The 20,326-nt window shown below is 45.2% G+C and overlaps 1 protein-coding gene across 5 annotated transcripts in view; it reads right to left on the reverse strand.

Annotated features, from left to right (window-relative positions):
* Positions 1 to 20,326, reverse strand: part of meis2a (Meis homeobox 2a) — an 80,289-nt gene that overhangs the window by 19,922 nt on the left and 40,041 nt on the right. For all 5 annotated transcript variants that reach the window (XM_041060914.1, XM_041060915.1, XM_041060916.1 and 2 more), the window contains exon 9: positions 5,266 to 5,342. In XM_041060914.1, coding sequence (XP_040916848.1) covers positions 5,266 to 5,342 — 77 coding nt within the window. The remainder of the gene's footprint in view (positions 1 to 5,265; positions 5,343 to 20,326) is intronic.

Raw genomic sequence — 20,326 nt, forward strand, 5'->3', positions numbered from 1 at the left:
CACATAAACACTGTGGCGCGCATTAGCATCAGCTGTTTAAGGCTCCCATGGCTTATCCTGTGAGTACAGCATGTGTCTAGATTGCACTGTGAACAGATATTTGGATCTGTAACAACTGCCGAACAAAATGAAAAACAAAATGAAACCTACTACAACAGGGTAGGGAGTCTTTTACTCTGCCAATAATGAAAATATGTTTTTCCAAATGTGTTCCTCTCTCCAAAACAGATAAAGTGGGATTATTATTACAGCATCAAGAAAGCAGCCAGATCAAATGAACTTAGCGGGCAGGGGGTGTTGGTAGGGGGGCTGGCACTTGGGATCTGACAACAGAGTCAATTCTGCTAATTAACTGCCAATTAGCAGTCCCTAAATGAGAGGGATCATGATGCCTGTGTTGGCAGCGCCCCGATAGTCTCTCTCTCACTCCCTCAGATGCACACATACACTCATGCTTGCACACACAGACACACCAGAGAGATGCACACACACAAACACGCACATAGTCGCAACCTCTCCACACTCCAGCTGTATATTTAGAAAGCCAGGGGCATAAGATGGCCACGGCTGGGAGTCCCTGGTTGCAGCCAAAAAAAGGCCTGACATTTCCATCTGGGTCAAAGTTAGACAGATAACCAGCAACTTCAGTCAACTAGCCCACCAATGTGGCAGAAAGGAAGAGAGAGAGAAGTAAGCAATAAGCAGTGATATGGAGGAGAGTAAGGAGAGGGAAAAAGGACCTCAAAAGCCTCTGTGTGAGATTCATAAGACCTAATACTTGTAAAGAATGTGGAAAAAACAGGCGGCTGGGCCAGTTTCATAGCTTTGTTACATTTGGAAAATATTAGTTATTATTTTGCATTTCATAATGGGTTCGCCCGCCAAACCAGAGGATCATAAAAAATCATAAAAAATCATAAAAGCCAGTGTTTCTAAGTGTCTCATTGGACTGAGAAAGAGGGGTGGAAAATGCTTTGCTAAGTGGAGGAACAAATTTGGCTTTGGTTTTTCTCTTTTTTGTTCTCAGACACTACAAACAAGTGTGCTTTACTGTTAATAACGTTTTGCATGTGAACCTGCTGCACAGCTTCTATGTATTTACCTCTGTTGGGTGATTTAAACTCTGAGAAGTCTGGAGGGATGCATGGAGGGGGTGAGAGAGGAAAAAAGAGGATATGAATGGGAATGGGGAACATGCTGTGAAGAGAGTTGCAGAGTAGTCAGTTTAGAGTATATGCTAGCTAGATTCTACATAGACAGGCAAAAGTTGTCAAGGCATGTGAGTGTAATAACTGATGAAAGGTATGTTTCTTTTAACTGCAGTATCTGTTCGACCTCTCTTTGAAGCTCAGATATTGTCTGTTTTTCTTCCACAGCTTTCTAATTCAACTCTGTGCTGGGCACATAATTTTGGTGGTCTAGACTTTTTGGCTTCTTATGAGCCTGTAATGTTGCTAGGTCTCTAAATAATAGGATTAAATATCTTAAACCTCAATGTAAATATAAATGTATACGGTGTGATATGATGACTGTCTATTATTAGTGGAGTTTGTCCTCCTGGTGAGAGGGATTCTCAAAACGAGAGATAAAACAAACACAATCAGTGCACCATGCCCTGCCCTGCATGGCTGGAGAGATTGAGCCTATTTCATCTCCTCAGTGGGCACAGGCCGCTTGGCGCCGTCGTCTGGCGGATATCCTTCCCTTATCATGTGACCTGTGATCCGACAGGGGGCAAAGGTTGGCTGCGATCCGCCTCTGTGTCTTAATAACTCACTCATTGTATTCCTTTCTGCCGCTAATTAGAGCCTCTCTCCTGTGTGTGTGTGTGTGTGTGTGTGTGTCTGTGTCTGTGCATGTATTCCCCCCTGGGCTGTAGAGAGGAGGCAGAGAAGTAAAAATAGAGTGTGGCTTAGTGCCCTCTTTATTGTTATTAGTGCTCCAGTGGCACAGCAGTCAGTCATCAGAGATGCCAAGAACTGACATATTCGCTCTCTGACTTGCTCTGTCTCTCTCCTCTCTCTCTCACTGTCTCTCTCTCTGCCATGGAAATGACCAACTGGCTGCCTGTGAGATGAGGGAATAACGAGGGGACGATTTCCTTCCTTTTTTTAGATGCTGTTTCTCTCAGTCATCTGTCATCGGCATCATCTCTCAGGCTCACATAATGACCCTGCGTGCGTTTGGCTATATGCGTGTATGTGCGTGGTATTGCTGCAGTGGTAAATAACGGCAGGATAGTTGGTGTGTGTGTTTATGGCAGTGAGTGAGGGCACATCGTGCTGGGTCTGACGCTGAGACATGAAATGATTCGGTCAGGCCCCATTTAGCCCAGACTGATAGCAGGACACCAGGAGCTGCTGAGGCAGGCAAATATACCGCTAGATACTGTAAACTGTAAACGCTTTTCCAGCGTTATAGACACCTGAGTCTGCCGTTTCACCTACTTCACTATCCCAGAATGCCATGGGTGACATGGCCCTCACCTTTTCTCACAATCTTAAACAAATGCAATTACATGTCAGACCACTCCCTGATTCTGTTAACATGACGCCAGTTGTCTCAAACGTAAGCAGAGCAAACACACTACCTAATGGTCAACTAATGGTGTCCTGACACACTGTACACACATGTTCTCTGTACATGTTGCGAATGTCCCATTAGTAACACACACACTTGTGCACACAGAGCATACTATTAACAGGATAATCAAGCCCTTCTCCTCATCTGCTCAACACCAGCACAGTGAGATTGTGGACTTTAACCTTTTCCTTTGTTCCTTATTAACATCAGACAGCTAATGGGGTGTGGGCTACAAACAGGTGAGGCCGCAAGCTAATGATATAGACTAGATATAGAGTCAGTGTGTCTCCTGTTATACACAGACAGAAGGTTTCAAACCAGCTGGAAATGGTCTACTATAGCTTCTGCCTTCTGTGAGTACAGGTGAGCTGCAGGTAAACGTAAAGGGAGGTGTCGGTTGGAGGGTATGGTTTGGGGAGTTGTGATGGGGCAAGAGGGGAGAGAGAGCGAGATGCACTGTCTATTGACTATCACACAGAGCACCCTTGTGCCCTCGCTGGGCTGCGATTGTGCCGGCGGACAAAGCCCTGATTCAGCACATCCTTTCCCCGAGGGAGAGCTCTGGAAACCGAAGACGGCGGCCGTCCCCTCCCATCCCTCCCCCCACTCATCCTCTGCCTCTGTCTCTCCCTCCCTCTGCTTCTATCTCTCGCTCCCTCTCTTTGGCCAGTAACGTGGCAGCAGTCATGCATCAAAGAGAACTACAGAACAATGCAAGGGGCCAGCCAGGAATTTGAAGAGCTTTTTTTTTTAACAGGAATTTCATATGGCAGAGGTCTGTCATATCCTGGGTGGACCATCTCAGCAGTCACAGGAACGAGAAACCAAAGAGACATTTAACTGTAACTCACTGTCCTGTCAGGGTAAGAACTACAGGGGGAAAGAAAACTTCAGCATCCTCTCTATTTCTCATCTGCAGCTCACCGTAAAATATCCAATAACGTGGCAGCATCCGCCAGGCGTGATGACAACACCCAGAATGTACCAGAGATTGAGCAGCAGAATCTAAGCCTCTCTAATGACTTTATTTGTGAAAATTGATTCCTGGTGTGTTTTTCTTAACACAGCTGGTGTAACATTAATACACAGCTCCATGACCACCTATGTGTATGTGCATGCGTGTGTGGAAACCGGGTTCATGAGGATGTTACCCAGTGCGAGATTCTTTCAGACCTCTTTATAAATGGATCTGAGGCATTTCAGTGCCGGGCTTGGATTTCATGGCCTCTGGGAAGGCAGGAACTCTTCCTATATCTATCTCTGTCTATGTCTATGTCTCTGTCTATTTCTCTCTCTCTCTCTTCTCCCAGGTTAGCAGACTATTTCTGCATTAATCACCATGACACAGGCAAGGCAACTCAATTTTCTGCTCCTGTAGGTAAGGTGCGTGGCGTCCCGAAACGGTGGCACGAGGCATGAAACAGGCAAGCAGGGGCTAATCTTTGGTTACTGGTGTAATTGAAATGCTATCCACACTGTAGGGTGCATTAAAGTCTGATAACAGCGGTTCCTGTGGCCAATTTAAGTAGCTTGACTTCCCTTAGCTAGAAGGGAATAAAGCAAAGGGTGAGAGAGAGAGAGACAGAGACAGAGAGAGAGTATGTCAGGATGGAGGGGGGAAGACGAGGGGTGGGGGTGGGGGGGGCTGATAGATAAGGCCGACAAACCAGGCTAATTCTCCAGGCATGTTTCTCATTGTGATCCAGGAAAAATGAGAAAAAAATGAATCACGGAACCAAAAAATCAATTGACCCTCGGGTGGCTTGTCAGGCTGTGAGTCTGATAAACCTAAAAGCTTCGTTAATGTCGGCCTGCCTGTACCAAACAGATAGAGCACTTTGTAAATGAACCCGCTTTGATAAATATATTAAGGAAAGCTGTGAATAAAAGGCACAGACTTGTCATTTGTAAATAGAACCCCCGCTACATGGAATTAGAATGATAAAATGGGGTTCCATATAATTAAGTTTGTGTAAGACCTGAAATCCGTGCAAATACCTTCCCGGAATTTTGAAAGGAAGCTGTCAGTTCAATTAATCTGAACATCACCCTGAGAATGTACTGAACAAAATTAAGCTGCAGATAAAACCTGGGCTAGTATTTTGATAAGTAATTCCTGTATCATTTCTTTGCTTCTGTGATCATTTTATTTAATCCACCACCCCCAGTTATGTGCTAAGCCATCTACAAAGGCCCTGCTGGCCAGGCCACCAAAACCTTAATCCACCATATAGCTTGTGGAGGGGGTGGAAGGCAGTTTTGCCTTTTGTGGGGGCACCAGTGGCAGTGCTAGGTATGGTTTTGGATGAAGGGGTGTGGTGGGTGTGGGGGCTGTAGGGGTAGCTTATGATCTCTGCCTTTCTCCCTTAAATATATCCCACTGAATACATGTGCATCAAACCACAAAGACCACTGACTTAGCCGCAGAACACTTTGCCGATAACACCGGAACATCCTGGTAGCTTAAATATAATAATGTCACAAAGGTTGTCTGTGTGTATGTCTCTGTGCGCGTCTCTGAGTGTGTCTATATGTGATGGGGAGGGCTGTACATAAACGGTTTTCACACTTTAGGAGTATTACCCGCCTTGGCTGGTGGGGAGAGGGAGGCGAAGGCTTTTGAAAATGAAAGGCAGAGCGATGCTGGTGGTGGAGATAGGACGAGCGGAAATCTTGACTCACCAGTTGTTTACTTGTAAGATGGTGAGGCCTGTGTCTTGGGCTAGCTGCTTCTTCTGCTCTTCAGAAGGGTATGGGTGCTGCAGGAGCAAACAGAGAGAGAAACACACACGCATGAGCCTCTGACATACAGATTAATGTAAATATTCATGCACGTAAGCACTCACAGAGAGAAGTACTGGAAAGGGAACACATGCTCCGAGTCAAGTTCCTAGCTGTTGCCTATTACTGTCTGTATTCAATATGTTCCCGTGTTTGTTGTATTGTGTAACCCAAGACTGCACCTTCTTGTGACCTCCACCCAACCCTGCCCCTCCTTTGCACAGTATAGACATTCACAGCATACACGTGTCCACCCACACATCAACACACACACACAAACACACACACACATACACGCACACACACAAACACACACACACAATTCAGTGCAAAACCTGTCAGAGCTGGCCAAACAAGTTTGTCAAAACTGCCAACTGTGATAACCCCCTTCCCTATCCCCACCCCACCCACACACAAACAACCTATAGTGTACACACTGAACATATACATCTCGCATAGAAAAAAAAAAAAAACACTCAAGCACATGCCCATGCGTGTGTGCATGCACATGCAGCACACACACTGACAAACAAGACTTTGCAGCAGGCCTAACACAGATACTGTGGTGTCTGAGAATCCTTTTATAATACCAGGCAACAGAATGAGTGGGTGCAGATTTGCAGTGAATACATTTATCTTTCCTTGAATGTCTGGCATGTATCCTGGTGGTGGCTCTTTCATAGAGAGCAGCTGAATACAGACTAACGCTAGAAGAACAGAATCCTGTGAAATCTCCTCCTCAGCCTTGCCAAGATTTTTACCTGAAAATGTAATTCTGCGACCAGGGCTGCAATGATACTATTTGTGTCAGGTCCAATCTAGAGAACACGGGCTGATATAAATGGCAGACCTTGGGCTGCCTTGCTCCCCCTGGGCCTGCTATGAAGCATGACAAAACAACAGTGATCGCTGGTGACAGATGTCTTTAAGGGCCAGATTAGGAGTCGGGGCGCACGCAAACAAAACAAATGAGACACTATGTGTTTCATTCAGTTGCTGCAGACTGAGAGCATGCATGTACACAGAGTTACACATACACACAAGCATGTGCAAACAGAAATGCACACAGACGCATACAAATATTCGCAGATATGACACCTGCAAATCATCACACAAAAATTCCTTTTAGAAAGGCACACAAGCGGCACTTGAATCCTTCTATTTTCAGGTGGTTTCAAGCTCCATTAACGCACATTCTTCCCCTTCAAGGAGAATAACTTTAGCCTCAAGACTTATTCCCTTTTTTTCCACCTCCCTTCCTCCTCCATAGTAATTGAGAAAGCACATTTCATAGAGCTGGTAGTGTCTGCCTGGCTTGTGTTAATTGAATTCAATTTTAACTTGAAATGATAACAGTTGCTCAAGAACTATTTTCTCATTTACTGCTGAAATAATTGATGTAAGTGAGGTTCCATATCAGCAGAGAGGGGGATTTCTCCTTTCAGGTAGTACTGCTGTCTAAATGTAGTCTATTTTAATTAAAGGAGAGATGAAAAAAATGGTTTGAGGAATGTGCTCAATTAATAACAAACAAGACTGAGATTGGACAAATAATGAGTCCCGGCTGCAGAGAGGGATTAATCTGATTTGTACTTGTGTACGTAGTCCCTTTTAATATGCTAAAATCATTAACAAAGGAAATATGATAATGCTTGTATAGAAATACATTTTTTGATTGCCAGGTGCTGACATTTCCTTGGCTAGTGGAGACAGAGCAATTTCTATGAGTTACTGTGTATGTGCCTACGCGTGTGCACACATGAATGTGTGTGTGTGTAAAGATGCACAATGCTCACAAGTGCCCAAAGATAGGATATACATATCTGCACTTCCATATCCATGTGTGCTTGTATATCTATGCTATGCAAACTCCTTTTCCCTCCCCCTTACATTCGGCTTACACTGAGCTTCCTTGGGGTTTTCACATTAGCTATGACCTCGGTCACGATCAAAACACGCGTACAAATATAACAGTACACAAACACCCTCCCACTCTTTCTTATGTACACACACTACACAATCATATACACACATGCGCAGGCACACACACAAATAGAGATGTAGCTAAAGATGATGTGGTATGGAGGTGTGGGGAGAGGAGCCGTCTAGATTGGAAATGGGAGTGGGTCATTTACATTGTATTAAGGCTTCCTCAGCCTCTCAGGCCCAGACCCGGTCATCAATCGCCTACTGTCAGCCAGAGCGCACGCTCTAGCCTGGTGATAAATACACCGGCCAGCGGCAGAGCTCGTCCAGCAGCCACCACGTAATGAATGGTTTGAACAAACAAGAAAGATGTCTCATCAAGGAGAGTGGGGACGTTAAAGCCCCTCTCGCACACAAAACCCCTGAGTAAGGAGATTTACTCTGACCACATAGACACGACACTAAAAAAAAATCCTATTTAGTTCTGCTCATACCCCTCTCAGCACTTACTCATTCCCCCACTACTTGCCTCATTGTGTCAGACTAGATCACCCCCCTGCAACCCTAAGATTTGCGTGCATTGGCACATATGCCCAACCAAGCACGCACACAGAGAAGCAAATTTACAAACACACATACATAAACATACACACAGTATGCCTGCATATAACCTTTCCTCATCCTCTCTTCATCTGTCCTAAACCCTCTCTCTTGCCTTTCTTGCTGACCCCCCTCCCCGACACATACACACACATACTTTTTATGACTGCAACTGCAGGCCACCCACACTTTACGTTGTGGCAGCTTTCCTTAAAGCATGGCGCTCTGAAATCTCAGCTACAGAAAATGGTGTGTGGTGGCAGTGGCGACACACACACACACACACAGACATGAGAAGTAAGCTGGAGTGGTGGGGCTAGTGGTTACAAGGCTGCAGGAGCCGTGAAATTGGAGAACAGCTATTTAGACCTCTGAGTAACCTCTTAATGTTAATTGCCTCAGTAAAAAAAAAAAAGTTAGTAAATCACACAATGAGCACAAAAAAAATTGATATGAAAATCGACCGTGAGATGATTTGGTGAATAAATATTAAACAAAACAAATGAAGTCAGAGTTCTTAATCTGTTTTAATGTGTTTCTTCCTGGATCTGTCCTTCTCTACCCTCAGGAGACAGTACGACATGGTTATTTAATGGATGAAACACAAACACAGGGCAAGATCAAAGATGGTATTGATAATCTCCCCACTAGCTTTGGATCCGCTCAATATGTTCAGTTACAAACACCAAGGCCAATGTCTTAAAAGAGGATTGACCGCAAAACGTAAAACAGCCAGTCTATAAATAATTAGAGCCAGAAATGAGCAGCTTCAATTTGTTGTCCGGGCAGCTCCAGTCACCAATCGAAACAGCTCTGTTAATTATGCTAAAGGCCGTTAATGGCACAAGCATGCACTATCCTGATGCACACATGTTGTCCAGTTCCTAACCTGAAAAAGCTCGGCCAAACATTAACACAAGCACATAAACACAAACACAGGCGCAAAGACAGGTGGTTCACATTCTGCCATTGAGAATTGAACTGCGTATGTGAGTGCATGCGTGTGCGTGTGTGTGTGTGTGTAACCGACTGCTGGCTAAATTACAGGGTGTGATGTGCCCTGTGCTCTCTGATAGTGCTGGATGTAATGGCCCCTGTGGTTGCTGAACATTACAAGCTGAGGTAGCTCCATCATCTGCTGTGTATGGTCCTTAAACCCCCCCTGAGCCCAGCTTGGCATTTCACCGTATACAATAACCACATCTGCTGCTGGACCACTCTTACTTCACACCACACCTTTCGCTCACACTGACTCCGGTCTACTCCTTCAACATCCAGCTTGCTATATATCAGTTTCATACTCTCCTGACACCTATTTGCTGCCGTCGTCAAATCCCACTGCCCGATCATTAGCCTGGCCGTTCCGTTCAACCCCCACCGCCTTTCCCTCTTTGCCCCTTCCCCTCCACCCACCGAACCTGCGGCCCCTTGCCTTTGCCTGAGCTGATGGTGGACCCCATTGATGAATGACATCATCAGTGTGTGACATGAGTTATAGAGCCAGGTCACAAGGTTGCTGTGGCTTGCAAACCAATTCCATGCTAATGACTCCTAGGAAATCACAGGCCATTGGCTGTTTACCCTCAGTGCCATAGCAACACAAAGGATCTGCTGATGATGATTGGTGTGATGTAGCCCCAGCATTTTTGTCTCTTGGACGGGACTTTTAGATCTGTCTGCGTATATACTTTTCATAAGGTAAACGTGTCTGTTTATTAATTTGAAGTTCTGCACCTAATGAAAGTGTCAATAGCTAAACAGACACAATTCTATATAATTATTTTTTCATTGTAATGCTTTCATGTGTTGGCAGCATTTGTTGCTTTATTGTGAGTTTGTGTCTAGTTTTACAGCCTTATTGTATCCCAGTATTTCCTTTCATATATATACCCTCCTCACATTGATTGGAATCTTATTTGTTTTTAATCAAAGTGACTCGGCAGTGATAATAATATTCACTGTCAGAAATAAATGCAATCAAATATAGGAATGACATTTTAATATGGAATCTGCATTGAGCTGGGGTAAGATTGGCACATTTTAAATATCAAGTTGCCGTTGTTATTAATGTTGCAATTGGCTTCTTTGACAAATGACAATGAGATTGAATGCATATCGGCATTACTGGGAGATCAAACAGATACGACAAATAAATCCAGTTGGAGTTTGTGAATCCATCATGAGTGTTTGCTATGCACAGGGCAATATCTGGCTTTTTAGCTTCAGTTTTCTGACAGATTTTGTGATTTAAATGGATACAGTTAATTACTTCTGTCTATAAACATCAAATAGACTGACAATTGACAATAAAAAAAGAACTTCATATTTCTATGACAGTGAAAGAATCAATTTTTCAAATTCATCACTATAAACTGCAAAGAATTATTTGTATGAAATTACAATAATGAGTTGTTTTTTTTTCCCATTCAAGCAAATGGGGAAGTGGTCTCAAATTTCTGGACCTCACGGTATCTATGTATATGTATGATTATGATAAAAATGTTCTTCTCTTTCCATTACTATCTTCATGTAAATCTCAATTTTTATCTCTATGCTCAACTTCCTCTCCATCTCCACATCACTCTCTTATTCTGTCTGTCTGTCTCTCTCACTCCCTGTCTTTGTTTTTTGGGCGGGTGGAGGTGGGAGGCAGTAGAGAGTTTTTGGGTGTTTGTTTAATGTTACTGGGAACTACACTGCTTCCTGAGAACAGTCTGAAAACAGGCAAGAATGCCACATGACTCAGTGACTCAACCCTGCTGCTCTGCCTTTCTCTCTCTCTCTCTCTCTCTCTCTCTCTCTCTCTCTCTCTCTCTCTCTCTCTCTCTCTCTCAAATGCACACACACACGCGGATACAGCCAACTTATAAACAGAACTCACATGATGCCAACCTACAAACCGCACGCACTGCATGCCAACCTCTGATAACAGCAAATGAAAGTACATCCATATCTACACCTCACACGATCTGCATTCAGAACATACCACTTCTCTTTCGCCCCAGACTCTAGAGCTTCCACAATAACTACAAGGGCTCTCAGCGGACTGCCCTCTGACAGTAAAACAGTGATGACTGCAAATACAAGGCGGACTGGCGAGGCCTGCGGCATCTATTATAGAGCAAAAGGGCCCCCAGTCTGTCTGTCTGCCTCTCTGACTGGCTGGCTGGTTGGTTGGTTGGTTGGCAGTGCATCAGCACTACTACTGCTGTTGCTGCCACGGCCCCCCACAACAATCGCTGGCTGGGCTCCTGAAGCCAGCTCCTGGACGCCAGCCAGCAGCCTGTTTGCTCTACACCATTAATTTATGTTCATTGGAGATGGTGCAAGGTTGTAGAGAAGCTCTACGGCATAACTGCCCTGCTCGCCTGCCAAGCTACAGTAACAGTAAAGTGGATGAAGGGAGTCAGAAGGAGGGAGGAATGAATGGAGGGAGAGGGTGAGTAGGGAGCCCTGGAGGATATGTGAGATATAGGCATCTGCTTGTACCATGCTCCATGAGGCTAAATAGCAATCACTCCCACACAATCCCAATGCACCTCCAGACTTAGAGGATCGACTAAAGAAAAGAGAGAGATGTTTTAGGGGAACATTTCCAAATGATATCATGCATAATGAAATGATGATGAAAAGATATCACTTTCATCCAATAAAGAAAATAAAACTGGAAAAACTGTGTTCATTATCTACGCAGAAATCTGAAAAAGACTCCCAAACAAGGATCGACTGAGCTTAGCCCATAGATCTATTTGTGTTTGCCAACAGTCATATGAACAAACTGTATGTGTATGTGCTGTGTTGCGGACCTGGTCTCATTTGTGGCCTGCAGCCATAGAGATGTGCCTATTTAATCGTCAGATCGAGTTCATGGCTTCTTTTTCCACCACACAGCTATCCGTCCGCTTTCAAGAAGAGGAATACGATCCCTCCATCCTTCCAGCAGGGGCCTGGTCTCCTCTCAGTCTCTCCCTCTCTCTCGTTTCTGTCGATCTATCCTTCTCCCGCCATACTCCACAGGCCCCAGCAGCTATCCCTTTCTCGCTTCACGCTAACCCGTCTGGCCTCGACTCATATCCTCTTCACTCCACCTCTTCTCTTCTCCTCTCTTCTCATCTCATCTCGTCCCCCCTCTTTCAAAGTTTCCACTCAAGCTTTAAGCCAGGTCCTAGAGGGCAGGAATTTGGCCTGGTTTTTCAGACCAGTCTCTTGGCTTTGTTGTGGTAACTGCCTGCTCAGGGGCACCCAGCTCTGTTCTGCTCTGCTCTCCAGCTCGCCTGATGTCAACACACAGCCACACTCACTACTTGCTCTCAAGAAATCTTTGAAACATCTTGTAGCAATGACTACAGCTGAGGCAAAGATCATCCTCCTACAAAAGGTTTTCTTCCTATTGAAATTGAATAAGCTTAAATTTTCAAATGTTTGGTAATTTTTGAAAAAAATAATTATCTAAAAATGAATCTTCTGTTATTTTATCCTCTATGATGTTGCTCGTTGGGAGTGTGAGGTAATTGGTGTCCTTCCTTTGCGAGGGACTTTTAGGGCCTATAAGCAGATCATTAAAGGCCTGGCGGGCTTGTCAAAGCAGAAGACCCACCCATTTTGCCAGCACAGGACAACCTCATGTCCACACCGCTTATCACTGTTGCCAGTCATAATGTCATTTAACACACATGCTATAGCTAAAGCATAGTGAATGAACTAAGCCTCTGAATAAACACTGACATTGGTTCAATCACGTATCTACAAACTGTAAAAAATGATTTTGTAAATTGACAAACTGAGGGACCTGGCTGAAGAAAACCTGTGGCATGGTTTTTTTTGAGGGTGGAATATGAAGGACTCCACTAAATAATTTCACACAAACACAAATATGTTTTATACATTTTTCAGTTCCTATCATTTCCAGTGGAGGAAAAATAATTCCTGTTTCTTTAATTACAAAATTAATTGGCCAAAGCAAATTACCATGACTAAGTCATGACAAATTTCCATTGCTTTTATTTAAGCTTCACATATACTAAAATAAATATACATGTTCTGCATCAAATAGGTCTGGGCTATTAGACACCACTGAGGTATACTGAAGTTTACAAACCACCCTTAAGAAATGCTGGGAAAGCAAAGGAGACCAATGAGAAGACAGTGAAGTACTTACAGCCTAGAGCCTGTTGATAAAGTCTGTTGGGAAAAGGACTTAATATTAACATACAGGGTCTCTTTAAGTTTATCCTCTTTCTCTATTGTGTTCTTTAGACTTTGTTTAACTTCCTAAGTCAAAGTAAAGTGGGGCTGATCTTCAATTGAAATAGTAACAGATTAATTTGTGGAGAGATGGACAGACTGAGCGAGAGAAAAAGGGGGTTTGTCTGCTCTTCAAATAGAAGCTTCTGAGAGTTTCCACTTGACGGTTCTCCCTTTCATTGTGCATTAACTTAATGAGCATAAGTATTCAAATACACAACCAAGACCTCTTTTAGCACTCTCCCTCTCTCTTTCTAGTCTCTCTCTCTCTGTCTCTTTAAGACTCCACATTCTCGAGAGAAAGGCCAGTACGTTCTAATAGCGAGCCTCAGGACACAACAACAAGAGCGCAACCACTTACAGAGGACAAACAAGAAACCCCCGGGGCCAGCTATGGAATGTCAAGCCAATTTGGAAGATATCATAGGACATTTGTAATGTCAATTTTTGCTTTCAGGTCAAAAATCAAAGGCAAACATGGTGGGTAACATTTGTCCATTACAGTGCAAGCAGGAACACCCCCTCCCCCACCAAAAAACAGCTGCAGGGGACACTTCCTGTTTGCTAATGATGCTAAATGTGTTCAAGTCAACCATGTCAAATTTTCTCTCCCTCTGAATGGACAGCTGGGGTGGAAAGAAAGATTTTCTTTCCTCTCCTTCAGTGTCTCCGTTTTTCCTCTATCCTCTGCCAGTGAGAGATGCTCTTAGGCCCATGACAGACAGACACTTCAGATCATGTCCCTGTCAGTGAGACAGAGGAGCATAGCTGATGGTAACCATAGGTGCATTCATCTGAGATCACAAGTACTTCCATGGAACAAAGCCAGCCAAGCCCTGATCAGTCACCACCCCGTCCCTACCTGTTGTGTCTGTTCTCTTTTACTGAATACCGTTTTTGCCTTTCTGAAATGCACATCCCCTGAGCTCTCCTTTCATCTAGGGGTGTATGAGTCAAGGAGATATCTCCTGTCATTGCTCAACACCCAGGGGCGGCTGGCTGCATGGGACTGTGTGGACTGACAAATGCCCTCAGGATCTTTCACTTTCTTAATGTTCCTCAAAGGAGATTCGACATGTGATGGGAGTTAAAATGCCTTTATGAAGCCCTGCTGAAGAGAAGAGAAGGGAAGGGAAGAGAAGAGAAGAGAAGAGAAGAGAAGAGAAGAGAAGAGAAGAGAAGAGAAGAGAAGAGAAGAGGCAGGGATATAGCTTTTAGGCCTGGTAAATAGCAGCCAATCTTTAAGTGCATTCTTCCATCCTCTCCCTCTCTCTCCTTGTAGTGCTCTTAGGCTCAATCCTGCCCGGGGGCCGAGGTGACCTTTGACCTGGCTGGCCTGCCTAGCTACAGCCCTCTCGTTTGTTAGGGGCTTTATCCACTGACAAAGCAGGCAGGAAGTTGGCAGCCACCCAGCAGCCCCATGGGAGGATGACCATCAGCTAGCTCAGCTTACCGCTTATTACAGGATGGTGGGGAGCATGTGTGTTTGTGTGTGTGTCTGTCTGCACACTGGCGCGTGTGTGTGTCCTTGTGCTTGCTTATACTGTATGTGCACATGCATGTGTGTTTATAAACGTGCTTGTACATGAAATACTGCAGGCGTGCTTGGCTGTAGCTGCATACTTGTGTTTGCTTGTGTAGGAGAGAGAGACAGAATCAGAATTGTGATTCTGACCTTTTTTTTTTTGTGCTGACAATTTTTACTATGCTAGTTAATGACACGCAAAGGATAAGCCTGGAAGCTACAAACGTCCCTGTCTCCAAGCTAACCCGATCAGCTACGCATGTTAGCAACAATCAGGCAACCTTCCAGCCGCTGGACTCAGGGGACCCCAGCACACTTCAGTCTCTCTCTCTCTTTCTCTCCACTCGTTTCTTCCTCCTCCTCTCCGCAGCCTGCTCATCAGAGCGCTCAGAACAGCTCACTAAAACATTATATCATAAGACACTCCAGTTTCACTCTCGCCACTCCATAAAAGTCAGGTAATTCATACTTCATTTATATACCTTCCCATTAATAAAGCTGATGAACTTTTACTCCTTAAATCTAATGGGCCATTTTGCCGTGACTGCCAGCGCTTGCCGTTTTCTCTGTGTCTCTCTGTCTGCCTCTCCTCTTCTACTCTACCAGTGCTTCAGAGAGAGCTAATCCACAGTCACCCAGCCACTGCTCACGTACAATGTTTTATGGGTGAAGAGAGAGAGAGAAGGATTTGGAGATTTTTGAGGCTTTTGACTGACCTCTGCCTCAGACAAGCAGTGACACGTACCGTATGGTGGATTTGTTGTAGCTTTTGGTGCTTCTCTCTCTTTCTCTCTTTCGCTGTTTCCCTCTACCTCTCTCTATCTGGGTGCAACGCAAGGTCATTGACCTCCGGGCCTAAAGCAAGGCATGATGGCTCCCCAGCTCGGAGGCTGTTGACAAGCGTCTGTGTTCTTTTCAACAACTCGTTGAACCACCCCCCTACCCCTTCCCTTCTCAGGAATGTAACACAACCGCTCACTGAGGTAACCCAAGCCCCTCCCCTCTCCCATCCTTCATTTACAGAAAGAGAACGAGACAGAGAGAGAAAGAGAGTGAGAGCAAGACCAACTGGGGGTGTTAGACAGCTGTCCCCCATCTCCCCATCTAACTCTTGCTCCCTCTCTATTTCTCTTCCTCTCTTTAGATTTGCCTCTAGCCCACTGCCTTCGGAATAATTAATGATGCAATTGAGCCGAGGAGAGGACTCTGACCAGCAGGGGCCGTTCCTGAATGCCTGGGTAGCCGTTTTATGGAGGACCGGAAAATAGAAAGAGAGAAAGACACAGAGAGACAGATAGGCAGAGGAAGAGAAAGACATAAAACAGTCAGACAGTGAGAGAAAGAGATTGTTAATAGTCTGTTCCCCAACAAGCCTTAACCCAGTCTCCCTCTCTGTTTTCGTCCCCTCTAGTCTAATCCTCCATCCCCATCCCCCTCTCCCTCTCTTCTCCTCCATCCTGATGGCGGGATTGGGGGGCCTGACCTGTCTGGTGATTGATGGTAATGTCTCAGGAAGTCATTTTCCCCGACAGCACCCCGCCGCCTTTCACCAAGCCTGGTGCAGAGGTGAGCCCATCACATGGACGCTTTTAACTCTTTGCTCACTCGCCGCCCAGGTCTCTCTGACCTATCTATCTCACACCCCATCATCCCTGCACTACCTTCTCCTTCACAAAGCAGAGCACCCTACTTCTAACACCATGGCAGTGGTGAGAAAGTTGATCACGCTACAGAACAATTCTGTCAGAAAAAGCAAGATTAAAAAAGTTTGCAGAACAGTTTAAACAAGGATATCTTGACAAGAAAAAAAACACAGGCCTTCTTGAAGTGGATCTGCCAAGTGGCCCCTAATTCAGGTTGCTGGGGATGGATCCCCACGACTCCATTACTGTCAGCGCTTACCACCTCCATTATGGCAATTAGGACGTGGTTCCAACACTAGGAATGCTTTGCTATGCTCTGGAATTGCTAACATCTGCTGTGTCTCCGCTCCATGTGTCAGAGTAGAGTTGTCTTTTCTTAAACACACATCTTTTTTACAGTCACACTCTCTTCTCTTTTTTCCTCCTGTTTCTTCAACACTGCTCTCCACATTTATTTTCTTAATTCGACTCAAACTGTGCCTTAAAGAGATCCCTCTCTGTTTGAGTCCAAATAACCTAAAATGATCCGTGAAGAGCCTCGCGGTTCCCGTTTTCAATAGGCTTCATTAGTTTTTAATATCTAGCCAAGGAAAGGAGGGGAAAATGGCATGGAGATAATCAATGGAAAGGGGCTGGTAGCCTATTAATCTCCCCCAAAGGATTGTGGGTTAATACACGCTCTTGCATAGGCAAACATGGCTGTGTGGTGAACACATCTGTCTGCCTGGATGGGCTACTTAATGAAACAGCCAGCGTTTGGCTGCTGAGATGGATGTCGTTCCCCCAGTGAAAAATGAGTTCTCTCTCCCACTACGCTGAGGCAGAGCCACACATGATAAGGCTCCATTCAATTCACTGGAGACCTGACTGTGTCCCTGTGTGAGAGCAACTTAAACAATGAGGGTGCAGAGCAGGACAGGCAACGCATGGCCACTAGAGCAAGTCTTCATGGAGATCATATCAGGGAATCCTAATGTGAACAGGAGTCTGACTGATCTGGGAATGAGAGAAGACAGAGAAAGACTAGAAGAGGAGTAGTACAGTAGACAGATAAAGAAGAACAAGGGAGGGAGAGAGATGAAGGCTGAGCCACCTGGGATAGATAAGCAGGCTCAATGTGTTTGAGTGACAGTGTTTGTTAGAGTGTCTGTGTGTGACAACTTTGGTGTGTGTACACCAGATTGTATGCATGCGTGTGCATGCATGTGCAAGCATTCTTGTCCATCTGCTGGGACATGTGTGCATGTTTGTGTGTTCGTTTGTGTGTTCGCCTGTGTGTGCGTATTCTGACAGTGTCGGAGGTGACCCCTGGTCAGGGAGTCCTGTAACAGGAGCTCACCTCCGGTTCTGCGAGCTCTCCTCTCAGTGTGCTAAACAGCCACCTGAAGATAGGATTAGCCATTGTGACCTGGCCCCAGAGGTAACCGAGATACACCTCCGGGGGCAGACATGAAACACACACTGTCACGTGTTGCAGAGACACATAGCCAGGCGGGGAGAGACAGGCACAGAAGAAGATAGAGGTTTAAAAAAAAAAAAAAAAAAAAAAAAAAAAAAAAAAGAAAAGCTGTAAAATGGAGACAGGAGGGGACAGATGGTGGTGGGGATTGAAAGTGCAAACAGGACACCTATAAGAGGATGAATGCAAGTAGGATACAGTATAATGTCGAGCAAGCTAAGGTGAAGGTGTTTGCTGTTGTGTAGTGAAAACAAAGCATCAGGGAATAAGAGGATTGGGCGACCTAACCCGGTGCCTTGGGGTAGCTGAGATTTGTGCCTGTATGGAAATTGATGCCTGTCAGCCTGTCTATGACTCAACTCTGACACCATGCATGCATGTGTTTTTCTGTGTGCACATGCAAGTATGCGTGCTGTGCTGTGACAAATGAGCGGTGCTTAATTTGCGACTGATTATGCGGGCTGCGGGTGCCCTAAACCCCTTTGAACTAGTAATTGCCCCTGGTTTCAGTAATGAACATTAAGGAGGATTCAGAAACGTGTGGCTAATTACACATTTGCCCCCCCCCTTTTTCATTTCTTCATCTTCATGCTGGATGAAAAAGAGGAAAAGGAGGAGCAGGAGTAGTAGTAGGAGGATGAGAGCCAAGGAGGAGGTTCTGGGTTGGGAGGCATACACTGCTGTTGTCGCCCTCTTTATCTAAATAATTGTACAAGCTGGTTTATGGGCTTTAGAGAGGTGCTTTGTGTGTAAGTCGCTGCAGCCCTGGGGATATGGGGAACTGGCTTTCCCCACGATCAATATTCAGAGAGATTCACATCTGGAGCCAAGGCCTGCTGTGCTTAGATTTGGATTTATATATTTATTTTTTTATTTTTATTTGATTTTTTTTTTCTCTGGCTCTCTTCTTCCTCTATCCATCTGCTTTTTCTTATCAGTGTGTGGTGCAGCTAATTTTTGATACTGGGCTTGCTATCTATCACACATGCTCATGTATAGCCTCACATAATCTTTGGAGGATGTAGCTGCAGACAGACAGATTCAGAGGTCTGAAGTGAACTAGGTCTGCTCTGTGTGGAGAACAGACCCTAAGAACACATGGCTCAATATATATGCTAGGCAGAACTGCATGAGCAATGGAGCATTCTGGGTAAATGGTTGTGGTACAGGGAGGGGTCCACTGAGGCTAGTAGAGGGGGAAGAGTCAGGGAAAGCAGTAACAAATTGACCCGCTCAGCCTCAGTCTTTGATGTGGACTGGGCTTTCTCTTAAAAAACCACTCCATATGTTCAGAGAGGGAAAGAGAGGATATCAATGGGGAAAAAAATGAAAAGGTGAGGAAGTGGGGGGAAGAGGTGAGAACAAGAGACATGGCTCCCAGTTATAAGGACCCCACTGTGCAGGAATCCCACTGCCTGCCCCTGGACTGAGCGCTGGGCGAAACAAAAGCATGCATTTGAGAAGAGTAGGAAGGGAGGGCAGAAAAATCACACAAAATGGCAGGACTGGGATTTGGTGCAGCCAGGGTCCCATGACAAACCAAACAGTGAAACACAAGGTCTGTTTTTGATTTCTACTCAGTGCCTCCATCCCTCAACCTTTTCTCTTTCCTTGCCTCCCTCCCTTCCTTAACCTGCTTTGCCGTTTCCATGCTTGCGCTGCTCCCTTTCCCTTTTGCATTTTCTTCCCTTGGTGTGATATGAATATCAAAGCAACGTTGGGGCAGCTCGGAGGCCTGCAGCAGAATCTCATTGGCCTCCATGGTTCCCAGCAAGCAGCAGCCACCGTTCTAGCAGCTCTTGCCACAACCCCGCAATCAACTGTGGGGGGATGAGGCGAGCCTGCAGGGCGGTACCCCTGGAAGGGTAAGGGGTAATTTAAGGAAACTAGCTCTAAGATGTGAAACCAAAATCCTCTTATACATTTTGTTATGAGTAAGATAACCCCAAAAGTGTAGAAAAGGGAAAACGGCACAGAATCAGCTACCACCATCTTAATAACCCTGGCTTTCCACCAGGGGCATGTATGCTATCACAGACTACCTTCACAGACTTATTACAGATGACGTCATTAAGCCCTATTTCCCATAGAGTCAGCTAAGACAGGTCCTAGCCAACGAATCAGTGTTATGACTACAGCAGTGCACTGTGCTGCTGTGCTGAGGGCAGGGAAATGTTCCAGAGCTGGGGCCTTTTCTCAGTGGAGCGTAGGGCCTTACAGAAGTCTCCTCAGCTTTGTGAATGTGTGTTCTTGGAAGGGTCTCTCACTGTTCAGAGGTGTGAGTTTATAAATCCCCCTGTCCTCCACAGGCCTAGCTTTGCTTGTATTCTGCTGCAGTCAGGCTGTGTACAGTCACCTCAGCAGGGGCCAGTCAAACTCATGCTGCGCTCCTGGTCTTCCATGAGGACACCCTCGTAGAAAAACCTAATTTAAAGACATGCACATTGCATCACATTTGGGGAACACTCTCCTCCTGTTTTTTCTTTGTTGCTGTCTTACTGGAGGATATATTGCGGGTTGCTCTTTTTTTTTCCTTTGGCAAACACTGTGGAGTTTCACACAGCT

Source organism: Toxotes jaculatrix, chromosome 17 (assembly GCF_017976425.1).
Source record: "Toxotes jaculatrix isolate fToxJac2 chromosome 17, fToxJac2.pri, whole genome shotgun sequence".
Lineage (NCBI taxonomy): Eukaryota > Metazoa > Chordata > Actinopteri > Toxotidae > Toxotes > Toxotes jaculatrix.